The sequence below is a fragment of the Engystomops pustulosus genome, chromosome 10 (assembly GCF_040894005.1).
Source record: "Engystomops pustulosus chromosome 10, aEngPut4.maternal, whole genome shotgun sequence".
NCBI classification, from domain to species: Eukaryota; Metazoa; Chordata; class Amphibia; order Anura; family Leptodactylidae; genus Engystomops; species Engystomops pustulosus.
Genome location: NC_092420.1, coordinates 35,130,180 through 35,145,451, shown reverse-complemented (window position 1 = coordinate 35,145,451; position 15,272 = coordinate 35,130,180). Strand labels below are relative to the sequence as shown.

General features: G+C 41.2%; 1 protein-coding gene across 3 annotated transcripts in view; it reads right to left on the bottom strand.

Annotated features, from left to right (window-relative positions):
* Positions 1-15,272, bottom strand: part of MEI1 (meiotic double-stranded break formation protein 1) — a 114,248-nt gene that overhangs the window by 14,017 nt on the left and 84,959 nt on the right. For 2 of the 3 annotated variants that reach the window (XM_072127660.1, XM_072127662.1), the window contains exons 20-23: positions 13,043-13,318; positions 12,356-12,512; positions 2,937-3,041; positions 164-274 (exon numbers count right to left, since the gene is read on the bottom strand). In XM_072127660.1, coding sequence (XP_071983761.1) covers positions 164-274; positions 2,937-3,041; positions 12,356-12,512; positions 13,043-13,318 — 649 coding nt within the window. The remainder of the gene's footprint in view (positions 1-163; positions 275-2,936; positions 3,042-12,355; positions 12,513-13,042; positions 13,319-15,272) is intronic. The other variant, XM_072127661.1, reaches the window with a different exon arrangement.

Here is a 15,272-nt window from a genome sequence, read left to right as displayed (position 1 = left end):
GAACTGAGCTGAGGTGCTGAGTCCGGCTCAGCAGTTCTAGGTTTTGTTTGGCAAATCCTGTGAACTCACGGAGGGGAGCAGAATCACTTGTGTACAACCAGCCTAACACACATAAATAAATCAATTAAAGATTGAAATCTTATTGTGTAATTATTTACAGTACCTCTCACTTTGCTAGCTGTGCCTGTGTAATGGATGCTGCAGTATAGAAAGTTGAGTGCAGGCTGAAGAATGTTTTCACTGGATAAACTACATTTTCCAGATATGTTGTTCACTATAAAATCAATATATTTAAGTCAGAATATAACTTAAAGTTCATATCATTATCATTTTTGTTTTTATTATCTACCTAACTTATATACTTGAGTATAAGCCGACCCAAGTATAAGCCAAGTTACCTAATTTTACCACCAAAAATTGGGAAAACCTATTGACGCTAGTAAAAGCCTAGGGTGGGAAATGCATTGGTCACAGCCTCAGCCAGTATGTAGCTAGAAAGTCCCCTTCCCCCCAGTATATAGCCTACCAGCCCCTGCCTCCTGTATATGTTTATATAATAAGAAATGAACTTTGCACGCACTGCCTGCACAAAAACTATGACATCATCAGATTAAGGGCCAATTTAGACAGGCATTTTTTATTTCCGTGTGCAAAATTCCCCTTTCCGGTGCCCCCACCCGTCTGCTCTTCTTCGATCGGCAGCGATAGGTCAGGCTCGCTGACCTTGCAGACTATGATGTCAGCCGCCACTGACACCATAGTGTGCACTGGCCGGCGCACACCAACCATGGGCATGAGGAAGACTATATAGAAGGCACGAGAAAGGCTGTATATGGTGGGGCAGAAGATGGCTTAATATGGCGGCGGGTGCTGGGGGTTGGCTGGAAGGCTATATACTAGGGCAGTGATGGCTAACCTATGGCACTGGTGCCAGAGGTGGCACTCAGAGCCCTTTCAGTGGGCACTCAGGCCATCACCAGAGAGGACTCCAGGTATCTTCCTGCAGTCACAGACAGCCCAGGACTTGCTGTGCACAGAGCTGTTTTAAAGTAACAGCTCTCCCTGGGACTATTTTGTGCTTTATTGGTGTCCTCAGGTGCTGGTATCAATGAAAACTGTGACAGAGAAGGGAGTATAAATCACAAATTAAATTTCTGTGTTGGCACTTTGCGATAAATAAGCGGGTCTTTGTTGTAGTTTGGGCACTCGACCTCTAAAAGGTTTGCCATCACTGTACTAGGGGATTGGCCGGCTATTTGCTGGGAGCAGTAGGCTGGCAGCCTATATACTGGGGGCAGGAGCTGGCTGGCTGTATACTAGGGGCTTGTTGGTTAAGGGAATGGCCTGGCTATATACTGGGAGGAATGGGCTTGCTATATACTAGGGGGCACTGGCTGGCTATATACTGGGGGGAATGGGCTGGCACCAATGCATTTTCCCCCCTTGGCTTATACTCGAGTCAATAGGTTTTCCCAATTTTTGTGGTAAAATTAGGTACATCTGCTTATATATCTGGTCGGCTTATACTCGAGTATATACGGTAGATACAAACCCATCAGTTGGTTTTTTTTGCATATGTGAAAAAAATGGATGGTGTACAGATCTGAAAAAAAAAACGGATACAATATGGACTGTACACAATCACTTCCACATTTTTTGTAGATGTGCTGCAGACACACTCGTCTTAATGAGCCCTTATTTTTTGTCATATACATTTATTAATTTAACTGTATTATATGTTTTCCCTGCATGGTGTCTCCTCAGACAAGTATTGAGGATTCAATGCATTGTATAACTCTACTGCCGACTTTATAATGTTGGCGCAGGGATGCGGAGCCGGAGAAGCGGAAGAAAGAAGAGGACCTGCGGAGGGGGATTTTGGTGGGGGTGGGGTGTTTGTGGTAAAGGTGAGTACAGAGTTAATTCTTTTTATAGACTTGAGTATGACGTGTTTTGTGCTAAATACTCGAGGATATGGTATATAAATACTTTTTATTTTTCCATTGCTTTGTTTTTAAAAGTTGATTCTAGAAAGAAGGAGGCCATGGATAACAAATTTAAGAAGATTAACACAATCAAGGTGCCCGGATCTATGAGTGAATGCCCCTTGTGGTTGATTTTGATGGTAGATTTCATTTAAACTCTTTGCAATTTTATTATAAGACCATGCCTTGAATATGGGCTAAATTTTCAAAATACCAAAAAGGAAATATGGGAGCTAGAGAGAGTTGACCCGACAATTAAGCAAGATGGAAGGTCTAGTAACAAATACTAAAGTTAGGATTGTTCAGTTTGGAAAACAAGGTGCCATGGAGGTAATCTGAATTAGGTGAAGATCACAAATGTGTTCAGTAGGTTCCATTACAAGTCGCAAAAAAGTCGCAAAGTCACTCCAGCCCCCTGCTGGTGTATGTGCTGCAACTTTTGGTGCATTTTGCGTCTTTTTTTAGCCTTTTTGAAAGAAAAATCCCAGACACATATAGAGCATAACAACATTTATTCAAGGGTGAAAGGCGCTTTAATGAATCTGATCAACAGTGGAGATCAAAAGACAGACATAGAAGTGTCCCAAGGAGCCGGGTAACGATAAATCTCCCCCACTGTGTCTCACTGTGACAGAGCTAGACGGCAGTGCCACAAAGTATACGTCAGCTTCCACTTTTGGACCAATTGGCAGTGCACCTGCTCAGCTTCCTATGTAGCTTCCTTCTCCATCCAGCCGTGTGCTTCCCCCCAGGCTCCAGCCCAGGTGAAGCACAGGGTCATATGCATGAGGCCTTACAATGTATTATATTGTTTATTAGCACAACACAGCAGCTGGATTGCAGCAAGTGGTGAATATAGCTTTACAGGTGTAGAAGTGGAACAAGAAGCATTGCCTCATTCATAGACAGAGTCAGCATTATATTTATAGTTGCTGCATCTCATTTGCTTACCACTGTAGAAAAGTTTGAAATATGAGCCATCCAGGACAATTTTTGGCTGTTTTTTCTTCTGCAGCAGGCATAGAAGGCTGAGAACTGATGGCAATACTTTCTCTGCTGATATAAAAATCATATCTTAGCTTATTGAACAGAAACAATAATGTCTTATAGTAATTTAAAGAGACATTACAATAAATTCTAGTTATTGCATTGACCAGAAACTATGCTAAATTTCATATATACTAAATATTGATACTAGATATCAATATTTACACAAAGCATTGAACAGCTAAAGAGAAAGAATGTGCAATGTGTGCCAAAAAATAAAGTTCCTTATGCCACAACCACAACTGTTTTAGACTCTTTATGGACACTTTTAAGAGTCGAAATGGGGGGAGGGGAGGACCGTTTTTATCAGGTTCTCTGGGTTCTTTATTAAAGTAAACCTACCACTAGGGATCTACCTATTATGGTAGATCCGGTGGTAGGTGCATCTAAACGGCACGGTGGCTGAGTGAGTAGCACATCTGCCTTGCAGCACTGGGGTCCTGGGTTCGAATCCCACCCAGGTCAACATCTGCAAAGAGTTTGTATGTTCTCTCCGTGTTTGCGTGGGTTTTTTCCGGGTACTCCGGTTTCCTCCCACACTTCAAAAACATACTGTTAGGTTGTTTAGATTGTGAGCCCCATGGGGACAGTTACCAATTTGACATGCTTTGTGCAGCGCTGCGTAATCTGTGTGCGCTATATAAATAAAGAATTATTATTATATGTAAGGATAGCCTTTTTAGGGCTAATCCTTTACCCCCCTATATCTTTTCTAATCTTTAATCAGTGTAATATGCAAATTTGCTAAAGAGGTCACTGGGGCATGGAGTAGCCAGAGCTAAGGCTACAGGGCGCGGCTACTCCATGCCCCAGTAGCTTCTTTGATCCTCCTATCCAGACATCTTCAGCGCAGAGCACAGCACAGGCCAGCGGCTGCGTGATCTCGGCTCCAAAGCCGGAGATACTGCGCATGTGTCAGCCAGGGCACCTCCGACTGTTTAACCCTTTAACGACCCATGACATAAGAGCACGTTACAGGTCGGCTGCGGGTGCATGGAGAGGGCTCACTGGCTGAGAGAGGGCTTCATATCGCAGCAAAGACTTACCGGTAACACCCGCGTTCGGTGCTACCAGCAAAGCTGCCGACGGCTTCAAAAAGATGGAGATCAACGCTCCCTGTGACGTCATTGGGGAGTGGCAATGAAAATCTCAGGTCTTCTAAAGACCCGAGGCTGTCTCGTTTTAACCCATTGATTACAATGTGTGATTCGCACATTGTAATGAATGAGGAGGAAAATCCCCAAATACTGCCATATTGTAGTATGGCAGTATATGGTAGGATCAATCAGACAACCTAAAGTACCCTAGGGAGTCTGACAAAAAGTAAAAGTAAAAATAAAAAAAGTTAAAAAAAATTATAATAAAAAAACCTAAAAAGTCAAATCTATAAAATGTAAAAAATTAAATAAAAAGTGACCAAAAAGCTCGTACAGTCCTAAATATGGTAGCATTGTGCACGTCATCAAAAGTCGCAAAACTGACACCACCCACAGCTCCGTACACCAAAGTATGAAAAAGTTATTAGCGCCAGAAGATGGCAAAATAAAAAAAAATTTGTACAGGAGGTTCTAATTTTTGTAAATGTTTGAAAACATTATAAACCCTATACAAATTTGTTATCCCCATGATTGCACCGTCCCAAAGAATAAAGTAGACATGTCATTCGTGGCGCACAGTGAAAGCCGTAAAATCCAAGCCCACAAAACGGCGCAAATGCATTTTTTTCACCATTTTCACTGCATTTGGAATTTTTTTTTAAGCTTCCCAGTACACGGCATGGAATAGTAGATACCATCACTATGAAGTGCAATTTATTACGCAGAAAACAAGCCATCACACAGCTCTTTACATGTAAGTTATAGATTTTTGATTGCGGGGAGTGAAAAATGGAAATGAAAAAACAAAAAAGGGCCAGGTCTTTAAAGGGTTAATAAAGTTATTATTTCATTAATAATGATGCAAGAAAATGGGTTAAAACCCCCAATCCATCCCCTAGACAGAACATGCAGTGTAATTAGGACACTCTACCACCAGTAAACTAAAGATGTGGAGGCCTGAATGCCTCCTCCTGTGTGATTAACATAATGGGGCTTATTTACTAAGGGTCCCGCGGCCGCATTTTCGTCGGGTTTCCCGACTTTTAGGGGGATCCATCCGGGGATTGTGATTAAACTGTATTCACATCAGGAAACTGGCATATATGAAAAGATGGAGCATGATATTGTTGTAAACTTACCTTTTGAAGTTCAGTTAAGAGCAAACTTCTATAAAAATACGAATTTGTGAGGGGCATATGCATGCAGAATTCAAGATGGCAGCAAGCCGTAGAGCAGTGATAATTAGCTATTAGCTACAGCTCCTACCTTCTGCAGACGTAGGAAGATAGCAATCCCCTGCAGAATGGCTAAAGGAGGCCAAAAAAAAGGCTGGAACACAGGTGAAACCTGCACCGGAGCCTGCACAGGAGTTCCCGCTGCCGCTATCTTTGCCAGAAAGCTCCTTCTCACACGCATCACCATCTTCTCCACAACTGTGGAACCTGCCAAACACAGGAAGGCCCACCAACAACACAGAACTCATTGGTGGCACTGGATAAAGCAATGGCTGAAATTGAATTCAGCCAGACAACCTCCACGGCCTCAACTGAGTCAGATGTACCTGAGGTGGGTCAAGAGCGCTACCACTATTCAGGGGATAAAATTCTCCTTGCTAAATTGTCAAATATCCTCCAGCAGGAACTGGGCAAAGCCTGTGTTAAAATTACTTCAGATATAGAAGAGGACTTGCAAATGCTGGGCAACCGCATTGACACTGTTGAGGCTAAAATAGACATCTCTGTAGCCCATATTAATCATCATTCTGCTAGCATTTCGGATATCAATGCCCAATTGGAGGAGGCTCTGTCTAAAATTGAGGACTTGGAGAACAGGTTCTGCAGGAAAATTTTCAGAATTAGAGGGTTCCCCGAGTCAGTTACTGACCTGGATCTGAAGAATGATATATTTAAAACTATACTTCCAGATCTCCCTGAAAGATACTATGATGTGGAGAGAGTACACAGAGCGCTTACAGCTCCCAGGTCCGATGGCTTGCCCAGAGATATTGTGGTCAAGTACAATTTGTTTTCAACTAAGGAGCGTTAGATGAAACCAGCTAGGGGTGCCAACTCCATCCAAGTCCAGGACTTTGAGATACAAATTTTCACTGACCTAGCCCCCCATACCATACAAAGATGGAGTAGCTTTAAACCACTCTTTCAGATCCTGCGCTAACACGAAATTGAAATAAAGATGGGCCTTTCCATTTAAATTATTGTTCCGCTATGGCAACAAGCTGCACCGGTTTTCCCCCTTTTAGGAAGGTGAAGAAATTTTGGGTCTATTGCAGCGAGAACAAGCACCCACCGAGCTGAAACCTTCACAGAAGTCCATTACTCTACATATGCCACACAAGTAGGCTCCACTCTCCCCTCTCTGGAAAATGAAGATTCCAGCTGTCTGACGCTACACCACAGAGAACATTTCACTTTCTAAGATACTCCAGAAATGGAGTCTAACCCAAACACATTGCTTTTGTTGTCTTATGTTTATCTTTTCATGAGACAGGTAGATGGGTGGCCTTTCTGCCCTAGGTCTGTGAAGTTGTCACGTGGCCTCCTCTGAGTTTGTGGTTTACCCTGGCAACTAGCTGGTCTGGTCCTAGGAAGGACACAAACTCCCAGAACTTCACCAATGGTGTTTTAAGATTACTTAATGTTAATAGACAGACTTATTATTTGATTTATTATTCATCTGTTGTTGTTTTTTATAGATGTTGAAAACCCCCCAGTCCCTTCCCTGGTCTGGGTGAGATAGATAATGCTCAGTATGGCACCAGATAATGATTGCAGCTGAACATTCTCAAATTATAATGCTCGATCAGCCAAGTCCTTATTTGCGGACAGGCCGCTAATGATGAGAGATTTAGTGGAGACCTACTGTTATCAGTAGGTAACAGTATTCTCAGTACACGTTGATGTGTGGGTGGGGGCTGTTTCTGTGGGCGGGTGGACCCCATATATACAGGACCACGTCAGTATTGAGCCACATACCCCTGAGGAAGTCACCGGAATAGGTGACGATACGCGTGGGGTTCGTTCCTCTCTCCTCCTCCCCACTCCGACCTTGCCTTCCTGCCTCCTTTACCTCATTATATGGATCCACACTAGGTACCGTATACTCTAGGCATGTAGGCTACTCCATACAGGACTGTTTGGTTTATTTTCTGCACAGGTCACTTTATGTATGCACATATTTCCTGCTGCAACTTGATATTTTCCAGCTGTATTTAGCACTTTCCTCATTGTCCTGCTGTAGACATTTGTCGTTTTGATTGGGTCGGTTTTGGGCTGGGGAGCCCAGGACACACAGGTCCTGGGAGGTTAAGTACACCTTGCATGGTGTACTTTTTAAGTGTTTTTATTTTATGGTCTTGTTGTTATTGTGATTATGCATATGAATTAATAAAGTTTTTTTTACATTACCGCAGTCCATTATACGTATCCTCTCTCTTGTTCTTGTGTTGGTTATATGCTTCCCTAGGATACGTGGACTAAATATTTCTCTTTATCTATTGGTAGTGCCTGTCCCATTTCTTGTTTGGTCATAGCTCTAAAGTTGCTCAAACCATCTAAATGCCCAGGTCCTGATGGGTTTTACAATTTTGATTATAAGAAACACTCTAACCTCCAAATGCCCCATTTAGTTCAATACTTTAATTTTATTAGGGAGGGTTCACTACCGTTCCCGGACGATCTAGCGATCTAGCAGTATATATCACTTATACCAAAGCCCGGAAAAGATTGTACCAAATGTCAGAATTATCATCCAATATCCCTTATTAGAAGTCAAGCTTCTCACAAAGGTCTTTTCTAAGCGAATCAACACTTTTTAGAGGCTTATATTCACCATGACCAGGTGGACTTTCTGGAGTTCCTGCAAGGAAAGCGGCTAATCAAACTGACAAAGTAATAGACTTGATATCTCAAGTCCAAGCTAGATGGATGATATCTCCACCTAAACAAGCCATGTACCTGGCAATCTATATCGATGATATCTCCACCTAAACAAGGCATGTACCTGGCAATCTATATCCATAAAGCATATGACTCCCTTTAGTCCATAAAAGACGAGGCTTTGGTCTGAGATTCTTAAGATTATTGACTAGTCTCTATTCCTCCCCCACGGCCAAAGTTAATGTCAAGTTAATGATAATGTCTCCTATACTATTTATATTAGCTGTGGAGCCCTTGGCCCACCTGGTCAGAATGAATCCCAATATTACAGGTATTGAGGTTGGCGGCTGGGTACACAAGTGTGCTCTATTCTTGGACAATATGCTTTTTCTGCTTACATCCCCTTTAACTTCTTTACCTTACCTATATCAGGTTTTAGACAAATTTGTCCCTCTCAGGCCCTAAAGTTAACTATGACAAATCATAGGGCCTAAACTTAACTTGTCCCACCGCCCATGGCAAAATTGCTGCAATTGAATTTTGAATCTCATCAGTCTTGATGAGAAAAATGTACAAGGCAATATTTATCATTGATAGCTTTTATTGAATGTCTTTCTCAAGCTTTTTTCTCTTTTTATACATGAAAACATTTGTAATAGAAATCATTGTATTTGACACGTCTGCGTCTGCTTTCTCCTCCTCGTCCATGCTAATAGATTTAGGAGACATAGGGGGGGATTTATCATTAGGTAGGATTTTGAGCAGTTGTCTATGTGTAATACTGGCAGGTTTCCACCTGTCGGATTTATAGTCCAGTGTATGTGCAGTGATAAATGCCTTCATGCCTTCTGATGTGATCAGCTGTGTGAGCTCTATGCGAATACACTGCACCAGTCTCATGTAAGTTTAACAACTGCTCAATTTCTGCCTTTTTGCAATATTTTTGCACTGGAAATTCTCAGATACCTCATACACAAAACTGAGCAAAAACTTCCCCCTGTAGTAACAATGGACCCACCTTCTGTGATTAAATTTGCATTCTTTTGAAAATTCTCAGTTGATAAATGTGGTGTTGCACACTCGGTGGTGTATTTTTTCCACCATTGCGTGACTTTAGAGTTGCAGTTTTTTCCTGCAAAAAACCCTGCAAATGTTGTTTGCACAAAAATTTGCGACAATTATATGCCAAGAAGCTACATAGGACTAATAATAAATCTCCCCCTTAACACCTTAGCGCTCTGCGCCGTAGCTGTACTGCGCTGAGTCCCGCGATTAGCGCTCAGCGCAGTACAGCTACGGCGCAGAGACGATGCCGGTTCAGCGCTGTATAGCAGCCGAACCGGCATCGCTAGCCGCGGGATTTCAGCGGTAATGTACCGCTGACATCCCCGGCTAACACCCGCGGTCGGAGTGGGCTCCGATCGCGGGTGTTTAACCCGTTAAATGCCGCGGTCAACGCGACCGCGGCATTTAACATGTCTTCTGGGGGTCTTTACACCACGATCGGCCCTCCGCACCGTTTTCGGGGGGGGCGATCGCTGTTTTGGCTCCTCTGGGGTCCGATCGGGACCCCAGAGAAGCCTGGAGGGTTTACCTTTAAGATGGCGTCTGTGATGTCATCTTAAAGGCAAAGTGTCAGCCTATGCATCTGCATAGGCTGGCACTGATAATACCCTGCAATACATTAGTATTGCAGAGTATTATCAAGAACAAGCAATCAGATGATTGCTTGTTCATATCCCATGGTGGATCATGTAAAAAATGTACAAAATAATGTTTTTCAATAAAAAATTACTTTATAAATCACTAAAAATGCCCATAAGCCCCAAAACATATAAAGAGACATATAACGCTCAAAAAAGTCTAAATCATAACACAAACCCCACATATATAGTATCACCGCATCCGTAACAATCCATAGAATAAAACTAAATAACTATTGAACCCATATGATGAACGCCGTAAAAAAAAAACGTCAAAAACCCGCCAAAAATAATGATTTTTACCTATTATATCCCACTAAAAATGCAATAAAAAGTGATCAACAAAACATATGTACTCCAGAATGATACTGTTGCAAAGAACAACATGTCCCGCAAAAAACAAGCCATCAACCAGCTCTGTAGCCAAAAACGTAACAATGTTATGCCACTTGGAAGACGGCGATGCAAAAATGATAGATTTTTCCCCACATTAGGGTTTTATTTGGCAAATTTAGTAAAACATAAGAAAAAATATTCATGTCTGGTATCCCCGTAATCGTATCGACCCATAGAATAAAGATAACATGATTATTAGGATATACGGTGAACACGGAAAAAAAAAAAGTAAAAAATCCAGTACAGAATTGATGCTTTTCTACTCATGACCTCAAAAAAAGTTCCAAAATTTTCAACAATAGGTGATACCAACCCCAAAATGGCAACACTGGAAAAAGCATCTCGTCCCGCAAAAAAAATGCCGTCACATGGCCCAAATAACGGAAAAGCGAAAATTTTATAGTCTTCAAAAGGGGGCAACGAGAAAACTAAAATCCTGGCAGCTGCAAGGTGCTCCTTCCCTTCTGCACCTCGCTGTGCCCCCATAACACAAGTAACGGCCACGTGTGGGGGGTCGCTGCACTCAGGAGAAATGGTAGAACAAATTTTATGGTGAGTTTTCTCTTTTTATCTTTTGGAAATGTGTAAATTTTAGGGCTAAATGAACGTATAACCGACAAAATTTGATAAATTTGAAATTTCTAAATTTCACCGCCATTTTGATTCAATTACTATGAAGATCTCAAGGGGTTAACAATCTTTGTAAAAGCTGTTTCTGATAGTTTGAGGGGTGCAGATTTGAAAATGGGTTGGTTATATAGGGGGTTTTGTTGCTAAATATGTAAAATTTGATTTCAAACAGTATTTATCCCCAAAATAGTCAATTCCGAAAATACGGAAAATCGCTATTCGATTTGTAGGCCGCGTGACGTCAAAATAAATTATCCAAACATTTCAAAAATTATGAAAATGTAAAGTAGACATATGGGAAATGTTATTCTGCAAGTTATTTAGGTGGTAAATCTATCTGCCTGAAAACGCGGTGATTTAGAATTTCGAAAATGGCAAATTTTTCTAAAAATTCATCATTTTTTTCTTTTTTTTGTAAATAAACGCAAAACTTATCAGCCAAAATTTACCACTAAAATGAAGTACAACATGTGGGGAAAAAACAATCTCAGAATCGCTTTGATAAGTAACAGTGTTCAAAAGTTATTACCACAGGAAGAGACACTGGTCAAATTTCAAAAAAAAGTTGCGAGCCTTAACCTGCAAACAGGCTGCGTCCTTAAGGGGTTAAAGTTTTACTCTTATTGTCTCATCCGGCAGTCTCTATTGGCTGACTGACCTAATATCTGCCACAACCCTCACTCTGCCTTTGTCCTGAAAGAGTTATAGCTGTGTACCTGTGATTACTTGCTCTTTCCACCTGCGGGCAGGCAAGTTAAGCTTACACTCCTTGCTGGTCAAACTGCTATCAATCCATGTAGACACTAGCTCCACTCTTGTATTCTCTAACCTCGTAGTATCTGATCTCCAGCCTGTATCTATTGTGCTTCTTGTTTGCTTGTCGTGTTACATGTGTGCACAATGAGACATAAGGAGGGATTATCTTCTAGTTGTCTACCCCTTACCTGGGGGGGGGGGGGGGGGGTAGGCGATAGAAAGGGACAGTTGGGGAATAAGTTTAGCATCAGGGCCCACTGTCTGTGTCTTATGTCTATCTTTAAGACCTGCATTACAGTAATTTTTACAACCAATATGAAACTCTTTAAAAAAAGATAGTATTTGTCACCAATAACACTTGCTAGATCATATTCTGACTTCCCTGACTAGTGTTGGAGAAGTTGCGGTCTTGTGGAGGATTTATATTACATTGGTGGACCTGTCCATATCTATTGGGGTTCTGACCTGAGGTTTCAAATATGATAGCTGGCATTACTGACCATGCTCTCCAGAATATCTTTTATTAAATATCTTCCATCAAAACCAAATTGTTGAATGTAAAAGTGAATGGATCATAGATGAAATCTGTGCAGCAGCAACATTTATGTATTTTAAAGGATTGTAAGAAAAGGATTGTACCTTGTTGATATGAAATAAAAGAAAAAGGAAATGAAAGGTTAAAGGAATTTCAATAGCATTTGGGAACTCTAGTTATCCTACTTGGCGATTTACAAGATAAATAGAAAAACTTTTATTCAAGTTCTACTTAGTCCTACTTAAGATTCTCTTTTTTCCAGATAAATACTGTTGATAGATAGATAGATAGATAGATAGATAGACACTACCTTGTAAGTCTGAAGAAACCAAAGCATCTTGAAATATCTGCAGAACTTTGTCTAAAATTAGATTTGAAGTTTCAAAGCTGTCCATTTCATCTAGAAAAGCTTTTAATATCAGAAACACTTTATCAGCCAGGTCTTCAGATCCACTAACCATCAAATCCTGTGGAGGAAAATTTTGTCGTGTCATTTTATTTTAGGATAAATGCTCAACTACGTTACATATTGATATTAAGCTGCAGCAGACGTTTGGCCAATGAGACAGTGATCACAAGATTGGGGATTCACAATTACCCTTACAAGTTCCACTTGAATGGAGCATTTGGGTTGTGAGTGACCAGTGGATCCCCAGAGTAAATCCCATCAACTGTGATGTAACTACTAATCGCAGTGTCCTATGTGTCTCCAGCCCTAAAAATTTTATCCATATTGTGAAAATGGGCAAATGCTATTGTATATATATGTCTATAATGGGAGTTTAATGTGGCTGTTCAGAGGCCCAGACAGGTGAGGGGGCCCAGGACCCCTGACTTCCAGTATACCACCTAGTGGGATCTAATAACGCTAGCAGTGTAACACTGCTGCATCGGAGATAGCGCTAGGAGCTGCTTACTTTAGTAAGCAGCTCCTAGTGCTTTTTTATGAGTGACAGGTCCTCTTTAAGCATATGGAGCTGCTAAGCAAAGAACTTACCAGCAAAATAAGGATTGCTTGTGGACAGTAGTGAAAGATACTTGTTATTGGCATTGACATCTGCTGGACTGCAGGATTCAGCTTGGTAACAATTGTTTTAGATTCATTTTTGTTGAAATATTCCTGATGAATCCAACATTTCATGATCAGGTATCCATATTTCTCCATCAGTTGAGGATATTTGAAAAAAAACTTAAGGAACTGGGGGTGATGGAAATAGACATCCTGGACTTCTGGAACATCCTCCAACATTTTACAGATCATAGTTACTGAAATCTATATAGAATAAAAAATATTCCTTTTTAGATCCCCTAATTATCACTTAGACCATTGATTGGTACAATATACATTCTTGTCTTATAATGTAAACTTATTTTTTAGTAAATGTAAACTAAATGTATAATTCATTTTTAATATTTCTATTTATTTTACATTTTTGTTTAACTTTAATTTAATTTTTTTGTAAAGCCCTACTCAGTCCATGGAATATCTGGGCCCGGCATGCGATCAAGGGGCCTCCTATTCTTTAGCCTCCTCCTTATAATGACCCCTTTTCCGTGGCTTGTCCGTATAAGGAGTGGAGAACAGAAAAGTGGGCACTGGAAGGAGGGGTCCACAGAAAAAGGGGTACTATAAGGAGGGGGCCAGAGAAAAGGGGGCACCATGAGGAGGGGGCAAAACAAAAGGGGTCACTTTAAGCAGGCGACTACAAAAATGGGGCACCATAAGGAGGGAAAAGGGTGCCGTATTAGAAGCCACTACAAAGGGAAAGCATTATGAGGGGGCAGTGGCAGGAGAGACCTTTAAAAAAGAAATGATTCTCTGTAGGAATTTTTTTAGTTTATTAACACATCTTTAAAAAGATACTGACGCAATGAGGAGAAAACTGATGTGTTTCAAGTCCCTAAGGACTCTTAATAGGATTTACGTCTATAAAAAAAGTACCCAGCAATAGATACATACTCACATTGCTGCCCTGCCTTCAATGGTAACATGAGCGGGTCCATCACAAACAGCAGCAAACTTCACCCACAGTGATTACATAATCGGGTCCGTCATGGTCAACAGGGAAGGAAACCTATTGAACCCTGTTACAATATGCATTTTTTGACATTGATACTTTTTCCAAAAAATACAAATCAAAGTGTCCATACAATACAACATTGTTAAGTATAACCAAGAAATTAGTAATATTATAATATTCCCGAATCATATCTTATTGTAGGTAGGTTCAGGACATGATTCCTAAATATACTGAGGATAACAAAATAACACATTCTCTAATTCAATGTTACTAACAAAAATACAGCAATTCACAGATATAATCCCAGTCTGTCTCTGTCAATACTGGTGTATACAATTTCGGTTACCCCTGGATCCGACTGTAAATCTTCTGATTATCGTTGTGTAAGTTTGATGCATACAACCTAGCACACTAATGAACATAAATACCATATATACTCGTGTATAAGCCGAGTCTTTCAGCACAAAAAATGTGCTGAAAAACGTCACCTTAGCTTATACACGGGTCAATAAAAAAATAAAGAAAAGTCCACGCAGGCAACAGGTGCCTCCACGCCCGGCTCTCACCACAAATTATGAACGTCACCGCCTTCACTGGTGCACAAGGACTGGTCCGGAGCCCGACCAAATGTGAACACGAACAAGGAACATATCCATAAGTCCAGCACAACAGGTTTAAGTGGTAAAAGATTCTTCTTTATTCTCCATAAAAATTATATGACTGCATGAGAAACACACAGCTAAGCATCACAGACCAACACGTTTCGACACATGTCTTCATCAAGGTCTGAGAAAGGAATAAAAAAAATGAACTCACCTTGTGGCGCCCTCGATGCTCGGTATGGCTCCCCAATGTCTGTCTTCTCTGCGATGCTCTGGTCCCCATGGCTCCTCTCCTGTCTTCTGCCATGCGCTCTGCCGGCCGGCACACACTATGACGCTGTTACAGCAGACAGAAGAAAGAAGAGCAGGCGTGGTGACGGGAGCATCGCGTAGAAGACAGAAAAGGAGCCACACTGAGCATCGGAGAACCGAGCTGAGCATTTGGGGCGCCGAAACATTACTATGTAAGTTTATTTTTTTTAAGTGCTGGCCAAACTGGGGCTGGCTGGCTACTGAAGAGGGCTGGGAGGCTGTGACCAAAGCATTTTCCAGCCCCAGCTTATACTTGAGTCAATAGGTTTTCCTAGTTTTTGGTGGTAAAATT